Source organism: Epinephelus fuscoguttatus, linkage group LG12, assembly GCF_011397635.1.
Source record: "Epinephelus fuscoguttatus linkage group LG12, E.fuscoguttatus.final_Chr_v1".
In the NCBI taxonomy this organism is placed as follows: domain Eukaryota; kingdom Metazoa; phylum Chordata; class Actinopteri; order Perciformes; family Serranidae; genus Epinephelus; species Epinephelus fuscoguttatus.
In genome coordinates, this window is record NC_064763.1 from 12,211,660 (window position 1) to 12,225,524 (window position 13,865).

A 13,865-nucleotide genomic window follows, 5' to 3' on the forward strand; every position below is an offset into this window, starting at 1 on the left:
CAAAGCATTCGAATACTGATTTTGACATTGATTACCATGACAACAATCAAAGCCCAGAAGCATTTGTGTCAGCCCTGGACCTCTCTTACCAACAGGTTCCAACAACATTGTCTCCAATGCTGATTCAACATGTTGTAAAGCCATCAAGGGCCGACTGGTGCCGACTGCAATGGTTAGACTGCTTAAGAGCTCAATGGATAAAGAAAAATAATCTGACCTTAGGTAGAAATTTGTCTTGATGTCGCTGCTTCTTGACTTTAGCTCTTTGTTTACTTTCCTCACTTCTATTTATCTTCTCGTGCACTGAGCTGAACTGACAATCAAAGTGATTTCATTCACTGACGGGCTCTGCTGTATCCAACACTGATTCAACGTGCCGAATCAGCTGGAAAAAAACCCAGACAAGGGCCAAATAGTGCCAATGGTGCAGAGCAGACAGTAAAAAGTAGTGCTACAGACGCTCACTGACGGCCAGACATTGACCAACAGCCAAACGTCACTTTGGTGTGTCAGGGCCTTAAGCCTGTACTTTTGTCTGGGGAGTCCAGGGTATCTTCTTTTTGAACTTTTTTTAATCACCAAGTTCTGTTTTGATGCTCTTTATGCACTTTGGCACCTTACTTACATTCAAAGTATAAAGGAATACTCAGTGTGAATCAATTTATTTTCATTGAGAATTAGAAAATAGCCGCGGGGCCACCTGGCACCCTATTGGGGGCCAGATTTGGCCCATGGGCTCTAAAGCCCCATTTCCACCAAGCACTACGGTACGGTTCGGTTCAGTACATTTTTTCTGTTTCCACTGTGAAAAGTTGTGGATGGTACCAATAGAACCGTTCCTTACTGTCCCCATGTTTGGTCCCCCCTCTGTTGGGGTACCTAGCACACAGATCTGGTACTAAAAGGTGGAGCTGTGAACACTGCAGTCTGATTGGTCAGTAGAGGACGGTCACTCTGCTCAGGGCTGAGTTGTGTCTGGTTTTGAGGCTCATGTAACCACTGTTCATACTGTGGAGAGTTTTATTAGTAAACTGTAACTATAAAATGAAAGGATGTTTTGCTGCCTCTCACAGCAGCTGGAGTCTGAGAAACAATAACTTCATTCACTGGGCCGACTGCCGGCAACTTTTAAGGTGGAACGTTCACTTGTAATGTTACTCAATGCATGAGTTGATGACATGAATCCATCAGCACACCTTAAATTTCCCTGTGACAACTTTGACCATCACTTTAGTTTTTATATGATAGACACTTTTAGTAATGAGTGGATCTTCAAGCATTTATATATATTAATTTCGGTCATGTTTTGTGAACAGCATATATATATAATCCTCACTCGGAGAAAAAAAAGCCTCACATAGCGTTGAGCTACGACAACACTAAACCCCTGAGCTTGCCTGAGAAGGACTAAATGTACAAAGCTGCTATTTTTAAATATCCCATGGAGAGACTCTCACTGCAGCCTGTTCTATTTTGTTCTGAAAATCTCGGCGTGCAGCCTCGTTCTGTGGACGATAAACCAGGTGCAGACTTCCATCTGGACGGAGCAGTGAGTGACAACAACCCCACCCACATTTAAGAGGACTGTCTGTGGTGGAAACACTAAACAGACCGAGGGTCTAGGTACCATGTCTGAAGGGTTACTGTTGGTTCCAAAGGTACTACACCGAAACTGTTAACTTGAGTATCACTGTGCTACAGAACGTCCACATCAAGCTGGTTAAATCTGTAAACACATCTCTTTCCTCTGTTTTTCTCCCCGCCAACATGGAGCTTTTCCAGAGTGTGTAAACCTTATAGCTCTGGCTTGGTGTTTGAGTGTGAACAGGGTGAACTGAGTTTTCCAAGACCATGATGTAAGATGCTTAAAGTTACAAAATGTAAGGTTTCCAAAGCTGTTCAACCATCCAACCCAATGTGCATGTCACACGACAATACCCAAAAAGTGCTAGAATGCCACACTGATGATTTTATTGTTGTTAGAATGAAAAATGTAAAGTTTAAAGTCTGGATGACACTGCAGAATGTGTCCTTTCTCTGGGAGCATGAAAATGTTGAGCTATGTTTTTTTAATTATGCTCTAACAAAAAAAAAAAAGGTCATGAGATCGTCAGAATCAGTGGGATACAACATGTGGGGATCCACAGCACATTTAAAGGAAATCCAGCCAGTAGTTTTCAACAGATGTTGACCTGATAAAGTGCAAAAAGGTCCAAGGGTCACTGGCTGACTGACAGAAATGTTCTCAGTATCAGGAGGTGTAAATAAGTAAGAAGTCCCTCTCACTGTAAAGAGTTGAAGTTCACTGTGGTGGAGGGTTAGCAGTAGTGGCCTTCAGGATGCCTCGCAGCACCTTGTAGTTGTTGAGCGGTTGGTTTTCTTTGGGGGGGTAACAGGGGCCGCGGTCTGTTGAGTAGGAATAAGGGAACCGCAGAACCCAAAGACCATCAGGCGGCAACAGTAAGTCCGTCTGTTCCGGATGGAAAACTGGACAGGGAGGAGGGCCGGGCTGCACCTGAAAACACAGCGGTAAAAAAAAACATTCTCACATCTCTCAACTTAATGTTGAATTAATATTTTGCAACCAGACAACTGAACGATCAGCCGGAGTTTTCAAAGTCTGACACTGCCCAAACCAGGAAGTATATAGTTGCCATGGAGACAGCAAGTCAGCTGTGGGCTACACCTTGAGCCCCGTTCATTCAGGTTATATTTATTGTTATTAATGTACACATGGACGTAAAGACAACTATCACTGGATTATTGTGATACTTAACAAACCTTAAACACGTCATGATTCTCAGTGAATTTCTGGAGTTATAAGAAGCATCTTTTTCTATTATTTCTTTGTCGGACATACGGACGTTCATCATCGGAGATAAAGAATATGATCGGAAAGTTTAATTCAAACTGAATCTAAAAATATTGTGGGAGGAAAATACTTTCTTTAACTGAGCAGACATTAATTATTATTAGCCATGTGTACACTGGGTGTCTCTGTGCTGGTGTCTTGGGCTCAAGAATGTAGGTCAGAAGGTCACTGTTGCTGTCAGGTGTGGTGTCAGAAGGGCAAAGGGTTTTTGACTGCTGTGGCACTAAAGATTTGTTTGTCACACTGTAAGTGGTGTGCTTGGTTTACCGATGGAAACGCATCAGTTCACTGCAATACAGAATTGACATTGTGGGTTTTTTTCCAATAGCCGACTAGAAAAGAAAACCTATGTGGAGGTAAAACAGTTACTGAAGTCTATTGAAACTCTGTGAATCTGATATGTGAATCATTTAGGCCAGAAGTAATATTCAACAACATCATGATACAGAAATATATTTCATCCATTTGCCAAACCTCTGCAATAGATATCAGATATGATGTTGCCTGAGACAAATGACCGGTTTACTGCAGGGTCTCCACCGGCTGCCTGCTCACTCTAGGACTGCGTCATTTGGTTGATATGAAGTTAAGAGCCACATGTTCATTATTGTCTGGTCGTTTTGTTAAAGGTTACGTACAGTACTGTTCTGCAGCAGCTTCCTTTACAAGGGAGTCATTGAAGTGATTTACCTGTGGGTTGAGGGTCACCTCCAGCGGGGCGTCAGGCACCACAACAAAAAGGCGAGCCAGCTGGGCGAAGTGAGGCTTCAGGCCGCGTCCTTGTGATGGGGATGGGATGTAAAGTGGCATGTCTGTGTTTAGCACCCTGGTGGCAGGATCTTTGGCGCCCCCAGGTCCCAGCACCTTCACTATCTTATCCGGCCCACAGCTGATGAAGCGTCTTCCTCGGCTGTCTTCATACTCAAACCCCACGAAGATCCGAGCCATGTCGTCCCTCCTGCGACTCCGCCCGAGCCCTCCGGTACTCCCTCGCTTTCCCACCAGGGTCTTGTTGGGAGCTGGCCATGAGGAGGTGCCTCCATCCAAGGGCTCCGTCAGTCCTGTGTCCTCCTCCGACCGGGAGCGAATCACCAAGTCCCACGGCAAGAGGAAGGAGGAGCCGGGGAGGAAGCCTGGCTGCTCCAGACCAGTGTGGCAGTTGTATGACTTGGCTGGGCCCAGTTTGACCAGTGACCAGCTGGAGAACTTAGGTAGCAGGCCCTTGGGGCAGCCAGAGTGCATCATACCTGGGAGGTACTCCACAGTGGAGGGCTGCCGGTCAACAAGGCTCGGCCTCTTTTGCTGAACCTGGGTTTCGGTGCCGTCTCCATCCCCATAGGGCCCTAGGCTGTCCGTGGACTGGCCCAGACTGAGAGCCAGGCTGAGGCTGGTGTCTCCAGGTGTGTGGCTCTGAGCAGTGCTCGGCTCCTTCAGCCTCTCTGCGTCAACAGACCCCGAGGCGTCACTTGGGAGTCGCTGAGCTTGGTTGCAGGCTGGAGCCGGGTCAGGAGTGCTGGGCTGGAACACTGGAAACTCAATCCTCTCCAGCTTCCCACAGCATTTCTCCTCCAGCATCTATTCAGGGAGAACAGTGTCATCGAACACGTGAGTCAAAGCTAGTATCTGTGAAAATGTGGCGATAAATATGTGTGTCAGTGAAAAGAAGCTCCTCTGCTGTGTGACACTGACCTGGTAGAAGTCATAGTTGGCAGCCTGGATGTCAAACGGATCCTCACGAGGAGCCTGTTTCCTGCCACAGTTACAGGAGCTGGTGGAGCGCCCCCTGCTGTTGTGGTTTAGGATAGGTGGGTTGCGGTCCATGTCGGGCTTCTCTCCTGCAGACATTAATGTCAGATGTCATGTGTCTGTGTTAATGTTCTATATCCTGACTCCTTTTGCATTAACACAAATATAGACCAACACAGAAACATACATGTTAATGAACACATTCAGAACTTATGATTGTTTAGCTGCTAGAACTCTGTTACACCTTCGGTTAACCATCACGCTTTTGTCTCCCACAGCCAATCATAACATTACTGTATTATACACCCTGTATATCAGATTCACCACTACCTAATTAGCCTTGATGCCCTGCAGCAAAGGAAAAAGAAGCTTTAAGGTGCTGACCTGGCTGAGGCAGCAGGTGGAACTTGTGAACACAGTGTTGGTCAGTCAGGCTTCGCTCCTCACACAGCTGGTGGCCATTGCTCCAGAACTTGTAGCAGTCCTCATGAAGCTGCAGAGCGTAGCGCTGGAAAGCCACGCCTCGGGCGTGCTGGCTGTACACCCGCAGAGCCTGCGCCAGCTGGTTTTTGTGCACCGTGGTGGTGTAGTTATGGGGAAGGTTGGACTGGTAAGCGCTGTGAGCCAGTGGCAAAGCTTTCTGGCACCTGTTCTCAGAGAACTTTGTGTCAGCATCAAGAAAACCCTCCAAAACCTTCAGCTGACCTTGCACTTTGGTGGCCAGCTCGGCTGTTTCGTCTTCTGTGTTGCTAATTAGGACTTGGTAGAGTCTGGAGGCGACCTGGACCCATTTGGAGTAGGTCGGCAGCTCAAAGTGTGAAGGCTGTGGGTTGCGGCCGACGCTGTCGTCAAAGCCTTTCTTGGTCAGCACCAGCTCGACGTGCTGCCAGAGAAACTCCCTCAAGCTGCAGTCCACCAGCTGACCACCCATCGACACACCAGTTGAGTCTCCGCCAGACTGCCGAGCTGAGCGCCGCATCTGTTGATAACGCCTCGGTCCTGACACCACCACAGTGGAGTCCTGCTCACACAAGATGCAGTTGGACCGCAGCTGACCGAGCAAGGCCCCCACAGGGTCGTCATCCACTGCTGGTATCACGTACACAAATGCTTGGTTGGCAGGAACGGTGAACAAGCAGTTGCTGCTCTGGTTGGTCAGGACTCTGCTCTTACGGAAGATTCGATAAATCTGGTCCTCCAGAGCGTGCTGCAACCTCCGCCTGGGGGAGTGCTTTTTGGGTTTGTCAGGGTTTCCTCCAGACTCAGAGCCATTTGCAGAGATCTTTGGAACAACAAACAAATGAGGTGTCAGTTACACTCACATGAAACTCTTAGTTTTTAAAGCTCACGAGACTTTAATGCAGTTTAAGTGATATCTTAAATTATTTTGGGAGGTGTTCTTGTTCACTTTCCTGCAGACAGATATGAGGACTCTCCTATCTGTCCTATTAGTCTCCTCATCTTCGACCTTCTCACTCAACTCTCAGCAAGAAAGCAAAAAAACGTATTTCCTAAAATGTCACAAGAAAAGATGGAAGCGCCAAATTATCTTCAGTCTCACCTGTCAGCTTGGTCTCTCTTTTATCCTTCATTGTTATATTATTTTCAATTTTCACTACAATGTAACACAACAAGCAGAATCCATCCAACGACCCCACAGGGCTGTAACAAACAATTATTTTTATTGTCGATTAATCTGCTGATAGTTTTTTGATCCACTTATTCATCATTTGGTCTGAATTCCCATTAGAAATTTAAATTTTTTAAGAGCATTTTGGAGACAGAGTTGTGCCAATATTATTTGTGTGAGAAGATCCACAACCTGTGTGTAAATGCGTAATCTGTAAATATAAAACACCTTCAACAAATAAAAAAAAGATTCATAAACTCACAAAAAATATTTTTCTAACATAAAATACATCTGCACATACAAAAATTCCAAAAAATAAATAAGTGAATTAAAAGACTTTGTGTGTTTAAAATGCAAATCTGAAGCATAAAATTTTATTTTATCTTATTCTATTCATTCATTTCCGTAACTGCTCATCCTGTTGGGGGTCGCGACCTCTGGCGCAGGTTTTTTCAGTATGTTTATAATATGCACAAAAATGAGATCCACAAATAAAAACTGGAACCTCCATTTAGTTTTCACTAAAAACTGGAGTTGTAAAGGTTAGAAACATATTCACAAATGTTTTTTGTTAATTTCTAAATGAAGTAAATGTATTCAGGAATATTTTTGTTTTTGTGGATCCAGCTTATATTTGCAAAATATTTTTATTCCCTTTTCTTCTGTATTTGTGGAAAGTGTTTTATATTTACAGATTACACATTAACAATCAGGTTGTTTATGTGTTCACACAGATGATACTGAGACAACTCGACCCCCATACACCTGCTTGTAAAGAGGACTTCATGAAGTCTACTCGGACCTTCAGGCAGCCGTTCATCTGGAAGACGAAGAGCAGCCGGGGCGGACAGGGCCGACAGTTCACCTTCCACTCTTTGGACACCGGACTGTCTTTGATGGCGGCCCGGATCAGGGGCAGCACCTTCTGCCGCAGCGCGTCCAAAGCTCTGAACAGCCGGTCGTAGGTCACATCGAAGGTCTGGTTGGGGTGGACGAGCAGGAGGACGTGACACACGGAGAACATGTAGAGCAGGTGGAGGCAGTGCTGTCGGTCCAGGCCCTTCCACACTTCGTGGGCGTCGGAGTGTCCGGTACCGGCGCTCAGAGACTCGCAGGCCCGCAGCAGCTGCCGGCTGTCGCAGACGGAGGACAGCAGCAGGTACAGCACCCGGCTCTCCTGGTTGTAGAAAGCCTGGATGTGGCTGTCCGCGGTGCCGCCGTCCTCCGGTCCGCCGAACAGAGAGAAGATGTGTTTGTCCGCCAGACTGTTGATGATGGACTCCTTCAGCGGGCCCGGCTGCATGTTGCTCTTACCGAAGATACCGACCACACACAGGCCGTCGTCCCGGTATGCAGCGTCCTCCTGGAGGTCCGCCTGAAGCAAAGCCTCCATGCTCACAGGGAGAGCCATGTTAGCTTCCTTCATCTTGGACAGCGGGGAATGAAAACAATGACGCACACACTTCCGGGTTCATCAACCAAAATGCCCGAGTAGATGCAACAGTTACTTTATCGTTCCGCGTGTTTTTCTATTTCATCATTTGATAGATATACTTTACTGATCCCCCAGAGGGGAAATTCAAATGTCACAGCAGCACAAGACAAAAAAAGACATCAAATAGAATAAAGATAAAAGAGAAATAAAAAAATAAAAAGATAAAATTGCTACATAAAGATGAATAAATCGACTAAAATGGCAGACAAAGTGTTGAATAAAATAAAGTGTCATATTGACCAGATGCAAAATGAGTCAATTCAGAGCTGGATGTAGCTTCAGCCAAACCACTGCTGTACAGTCTGATGGCGGTGGGCACAAAGGAGCGTCTGAATCGTTCAGTCCTGCACCTGGATGGGATGATCCACTGGCTGAATGAGCTGCCAATCAGCCACAGCTTGTCGTGCAGGAGGTGAGAAGGATTGTCCAGGGTTGCACAGATTTTGTCCAGAGTGGGCTTTCCTCACAAGCTTATCAAGCCTGTTAGCCTCACCTGTCTTAACTCCACCCCACCAGCACACTACAGCAAAGAAGAGTGCACTGGCAACCATAGACTGGTAGAAGGTCTTGAGGAGCCCACTACAGACGCCAAACAATCTGAGTCTCCTCAGGAAGAACATCCTGTTCTGTCCTCTCCTGAAGAGGGCATCTGTGCTTTGAGTCCACCATCTCCACCTCCTCGCCCTGGATGGTGACTGGGGCAGGTTGTAGGCCTAGAGCGGCCTATTATGGGAGACTGGGGATGGTTGCAACAGCTCTTGGGACCCGATCACATAGAAAGTGTTTTAGGAGCTGGAGGCGTATTTTTGTAATTGTTTCTAATGAGAATGAAGCGTTTTGCTCGCTGTTTTTGCGCTCCGGATTTCTGCGCTCCAGGCGCCTGGCATTTTTGCTGGAGCACTTTGAACTCCTTGAGTTGAAAAAAATCAGAGTGGAAAAATGCCCCACATCATCTCTTTTCGTCATCTTTTTTCCCCATTGTCCAATAGGATGATTTGAGAGGCGGCGGGCCTTCTGTGGTGGTCACGACAACAAGTTTACAATTGGTAAACAATGGAGGAGAAACTGGTGAACTGGTGGTAGCAGTTGCTGGATACCCAGAGCTATAGGACCCGATGATAGACAGCAGGTTGTCAAACTGCCCCTGTGTCATCCTAAAATATGCCTGGAAACGTCCATCATGGAGGAGAAGCTCCTGGACCAACTGGTGGTACTCCCCATGATCCAGCCTTTTATTTAGGGTCTCATGTACCCACACAGATCTCTGTTTATCTGCTGACAGCGTCTCACCCTCAACCAGAGCTACAGACAGTACCCTCTGCCTCAACATGTCAGGAACTACATAATGATTACTGTTAGATAAAAAAACAAAACAAACAAAAAAAACAGTAGATTGATTACCCAGGGAGGTTAGTGTAAGGATGTGATGGGGTGGTTGCCTGGCAACAATAAAAAGCCATGACAAGCGTTCTTTTTTTTTTTTTTATACCAGTGGCATTCAATTTTTAAAAAACGGCAGTGCAGTGTGTGTGTGTGTGTGATCGCAATCAGAAACATCCTCACAAAAATGTACAGAAAACAGAAGGACATTGTTTCGCTGTATCTGGCAATGTAGAAAAATGAAAATATTCTGGGAGGAGGAAAGAGTTATAACTGAGAAGATTATTTCAAAAAGAATCTCACTGGACTCTGGTAATGTTTCTCTGGATATAGGCAACAAAAAAAAATTATAGTAAAAATGAATGAGTACTTGTAGACTTCAGCTTTATGGCAAAAAATGTATTGCATTTTTATAGAAAAACATTCACAGACCAAGCACGACTCAGTGGATAAGACAGACGTTACCAAGCCTCCCATTAGAAAGGATAACTTACATAGAGAGATGCAATTTAAAATACCACACAGGCTTGATCGTACACCATTACTGAGGGCAGGATTGGTCTGAGCTCTTCTAAATGTATTAAATGCAATTCAGAAGTTGGCACGCATGCGCATATGTTTTGTGTAAAGATACAGAAATTTTTGGAAGAAGTGAAAAATGAATGTTGGGGTTGCCTTGATAGGTTATGATATGGAGCAATCACCACTTCACTGTATTCTAGCAGCCGAAGTGGAAGATGCAAGGAGCAGCCATAACGCTTAACTGATTGGGATACTTTTGCACATAACAAGGAGGCCTTCTCAAATTTTGGATCTCTAAGGACGTCCCTGCAGTCGATGACTGGTATAAGGAGGTATGGAGAACTATCACTCTGGAAAAATTGACTTACACTCTTCATGACAATATGGAGGGATTTACCAAAATATGGCAACCCGTGGGGGCGGCACGGTGGTGTGGTGGTTAGCACTCTCACCTCACAGCAAGAGGGTTGCCGGTTCAATCCCGGGCGTGGGAGCCCTTCTGTGCGGAGTTTGCATGTTCTCCCCGTGTCAGCGTGGGTTCTCTCTGGGCACTCCGGCTTCCTCCCACAGTCCAAAGACATGCAGATTGGGGACTAGGTTAATTGGTAACTCTAAATTGTCCGTAGGTGTGAATGTGAGTGTGAATGGTTGTTTGTCTCTATGTGTCAGCCCTGTGATAGTCTGGCGACCTGTCCAGGGTGTACCCTGCCTCTCGCCCGATGTCAGCTGGGATAGGCTCCAGCCCCACCGCGACCCTCAAGAGGATGAAGCGGTTAGAAGATGAATGAATGAATGAATGGCAACCCGTCTTGGACATGGTGGACCCCTCTGAACTGGACTTGGTTACACTCAATTGATAACGTGCAACAGACTTTAGCAGTAATTTGTATGTGAGTAAAGTAAAGTAAAGTAAAGTTTTTACTCCTGATGTTTTTGTGTTCAGCCCAAGGTGGTTCAAATGGTGAAAAAAGTGGCTCTGTGAATATCCAGTAATGGAGGTATAAGAAACTGTGGCTGGAACCTAATCTAAATAATTATAAAGACTAGTCCATACTCATTGAGTACAGCATATCATACCATGACTTAGTCAGTACCAAAAATTTGAAGAAAAACAACAACATTCGGCCACAGGGGGAGCCACAGCGATCGGTCGCATTTTAGCCATTTTTAAGCATTTTTCTATTGTTATAGCGCCACCCAGTTGCCAGTTAGAGTTAAATTTCTCCAGTCACCTTGAGGCGTCCTGTTCTACATATCTACCAAGTTTAGTAAAAAATCAATATGGTGGCTAGGCCTAGATAAGAAATTAGCTCTCTAGCGCCCCCATTTTGTTTGATGGGGTCAATAATGGAGGGGTCCCCTCAGATTATGTGTGGTCATAGGCCTACAAAGTTGCGTGGTGATCGGTGAAATCCTTGAGATGTTATAAACCTTTATGTGATGAGCCACGCCCTCCACAATATTCATTGTCTTATAGAAGCTAAGTTTTAGTAAGTTTTCCAACTTTTGCCAAGAGGGAACTTTAGATATTGGTCCCTAGATTATGTTCACCGAGTTTCATGCAGACTGGTCAAACTTCCTAGGAAGAGATTGATTTTAAGTGTTTTTCAAAAAATTCAAAATGGCGGAAAATCTATATAACCGGAAGTTAGAGGTTCTGCGGCAACTTTGTTCCTCATGAGGAGAGGCATCTCTGTGCAAAGTTTCATGTCTCTACGACATATGGGGCATGAGATATGCCCATTCAAAGTTTGCACTTTCAATCAGTTGCTATAGCGCCCCCCTTTGGCCAATTGATGTAATATTGCTTCATTCGCATCCTCCCATGACCCTCTACCACTGTGCCAAATTTCACATGGATTGACCAAGTCAGTGAGGAGAAAAACGTGGAACAGACACACAGACAGACACACACAGACAGACAGACAGTTTTCTTCATTATATAGTAAGAAGAAAAGAAAGGATAAGTTACATATTAAAGGGCCATCAACATACATGTCAGAATATATGGTGTTAAATCATAAGTTTCCACCTCACCTGCTCTCCTCACTCGACCACTCCCCCCAAGATTACAAAACGCCATCCTGCCGGCCTGTGACTCTTCTTTTTCCCTCCAAACATGCCAGGTGGAACAAAGAGAGGACCGATGTGAGTGCATATGGACTTTGTCAATCCTGTATGTATTATTTAACCTGGGACCCTGTGTCCTCATTTAAGGACATTATATTTTGGGTTTACTGCATCTTATATTTCATTCTGCTTAACTCAGTACCTGTTGTCCTCGTTTGTGGACACTTTTTTGTGCCATCCAGTGGTACTAAGAGCACAATACACGAATCCATGTATAAGAGTAGGTGCTTCTGTGATGATCTGGAGAATGCAAGGATGAGGCTGATCACGTTCTTTCTTAATGCACTTTTATTACGAGCTCGGATCAACATTGGCTACATGCAGAAGCTATGTGTGATACATAAACAGAGAGAGACACAGCTTATATATTAAGATAGTAGCATGTGTGCTGTTACCTACATGGTGCTTTGCCAAATTTAACTTGGCCTTCGGCCAACTAAAATTAGTCTAACTTGTAGCTGTCCTGGTGGAACATGATCCTCAGGGGTTCTTTGACCTAGTATCCATTGGTCAGTGAAGATGAAAAAATACATACTAACAATGTAAAAACAACCAGCCATCTCTGCCAGGTCAGTCTGCAGCCGATCCAGACACAAAACTGGACAAAACCTGATTAAATTTAACCGTTGAAATGTGTTTATTTATGATTTAAAGCATTTGTAGTTTGATATGCCGTACAAACTTTTTTGTACCTTTTTGCCATACAAACATTTTTAGCAAAGGTAACAAGCTAAGACATTTTTAATTAAAGTACTAGTTCAAAGACATTGGGACTATTATCATCTCATTTGAGGATTTTGGGACTTGACAGTGTTTAGTTTTTTCATACTTATCAGGTCCTACTGAGACCAAATAGCTAGCTTAATAGCTAATTACAGTTCAGGTCTCTCGAGGTTAAAGTTAACAGATTGTTTTGTGTTGTTGTTTTAAGATTCCTGAGTTTAAACTGTGGTTAGATGAAGAAAAAGAGTAATACCATAATGGTTGCATTAATGAATGCATTTAATAAATGATATCTAATTTACTAATATTATTTTCATTATTATTACTGTTGAACAATATGCAGAGCGGTAACATTTTCTTTTAATATTTCTTATTATAGAAAAAAGAAATCATCTGACAACCACCACAGAACTGTTCAATGACCCTGTGTCTGCAATAACATGTTGAAATGGCTCCCTTGATCCTGAGTGTTTGAATGTGTACCCCATCTTACAAATACTGGCTACATTTTGGATTTAATGCATTTATTATACTTCATTTTTTGTAGATGACCATTTATTAACATAGGAGGAGCATTTTTGTTAGTTCATGTGATTTTTTTGTCTTCTTTTTTTCTCACTCTGTCTTTGTTCTGTATTAAGGAAGCAGTTTTATGTTACATTATGTGTTATATAAATGTAAAAATCTGTATTACAGCATGAAAATTTAAACAAAATATTGTAGAAATAAGAAAAAAAACATGCTCGAGTGATGACACTCATATTGCACATGCTCAGTTAAGCCCAGTTGAAACAGGCAACTACTTGCAATGTGCCCTTCTGCAACGTTGCAAAAACCTGCTGGTTCACAGGAAGTGACCACGATGAGACGCTATATCATCTTTAGTCAACAACTCTCTGTACTTCTGATCTGTAACATTGACAGGAAGTGACCATGATGAGACGGTGTATCATCTCTAGTCAACAACTCTCTGTACTTCTGTTCTGATTTGCAGCTTTTCAGACTTATTTTGTGGCTGAATATAATTTGTAGCTTCTTAAAATCTGAATGAGGATAGTGATAGTGAGATACTGGCTACTGTGATGAACAAAACCAGCATCAGATGGACTGTATTCATAACAACATTCACAACATCCTAACCCTAACCCTAATATTAGTAACCAGCGCCAATTCATCAGTCAATGAGAATGTGTGTCTGTGGGCGGGGCCTAGGCACATACAGCCAGCAGCAGCAGCGACCCAGCATATGACATCGGCAAACCATGAGGACGAAAACAGAGGGCTCGGTGGGGACGGAGCACCTGCTGCAGCAAGCCAACACGCCGTCTGTGGTCATTTTCACTTGACCAGCAGACTTCACTACAAGC

General features: G+C 44.3%; 1 protein-coding gene across 1 annotated transcript; it reads right to left on the bottom strand.

Moving 5' to 3' along the window:
- Positions 1-1,946: 1,946 nt before the first annotated feature.
- smg8 (SMG8 nonsense mediated mRNA decay factor) lies at positions 1,947-7,705 on the bottom strand. The gene is made up of 5 exons (XM_049592503.1): positions 7,051-7,705; positions 5,003-5,900; positions 4,562-4,707; positions 3,563-4,447; positions 1,947-2,515 (listed from the first exon to the last, which is right to left on the bottom strand). The coding sequence occupies exons 1-5, from the start codon at positions 7,672-7,674 to the stop codon at positions 2,303-2,305; spliced, it is 2,766 nt and encodes a 921-aa protein (XP_049448460.1). The 5' UTR covers positions 7,675-7,705; the 3' UTR covers positions 1,947-2,302.
- Between the last annotated feature and the right edge of the window lie 6,160 nt (positions 7,706-13,865).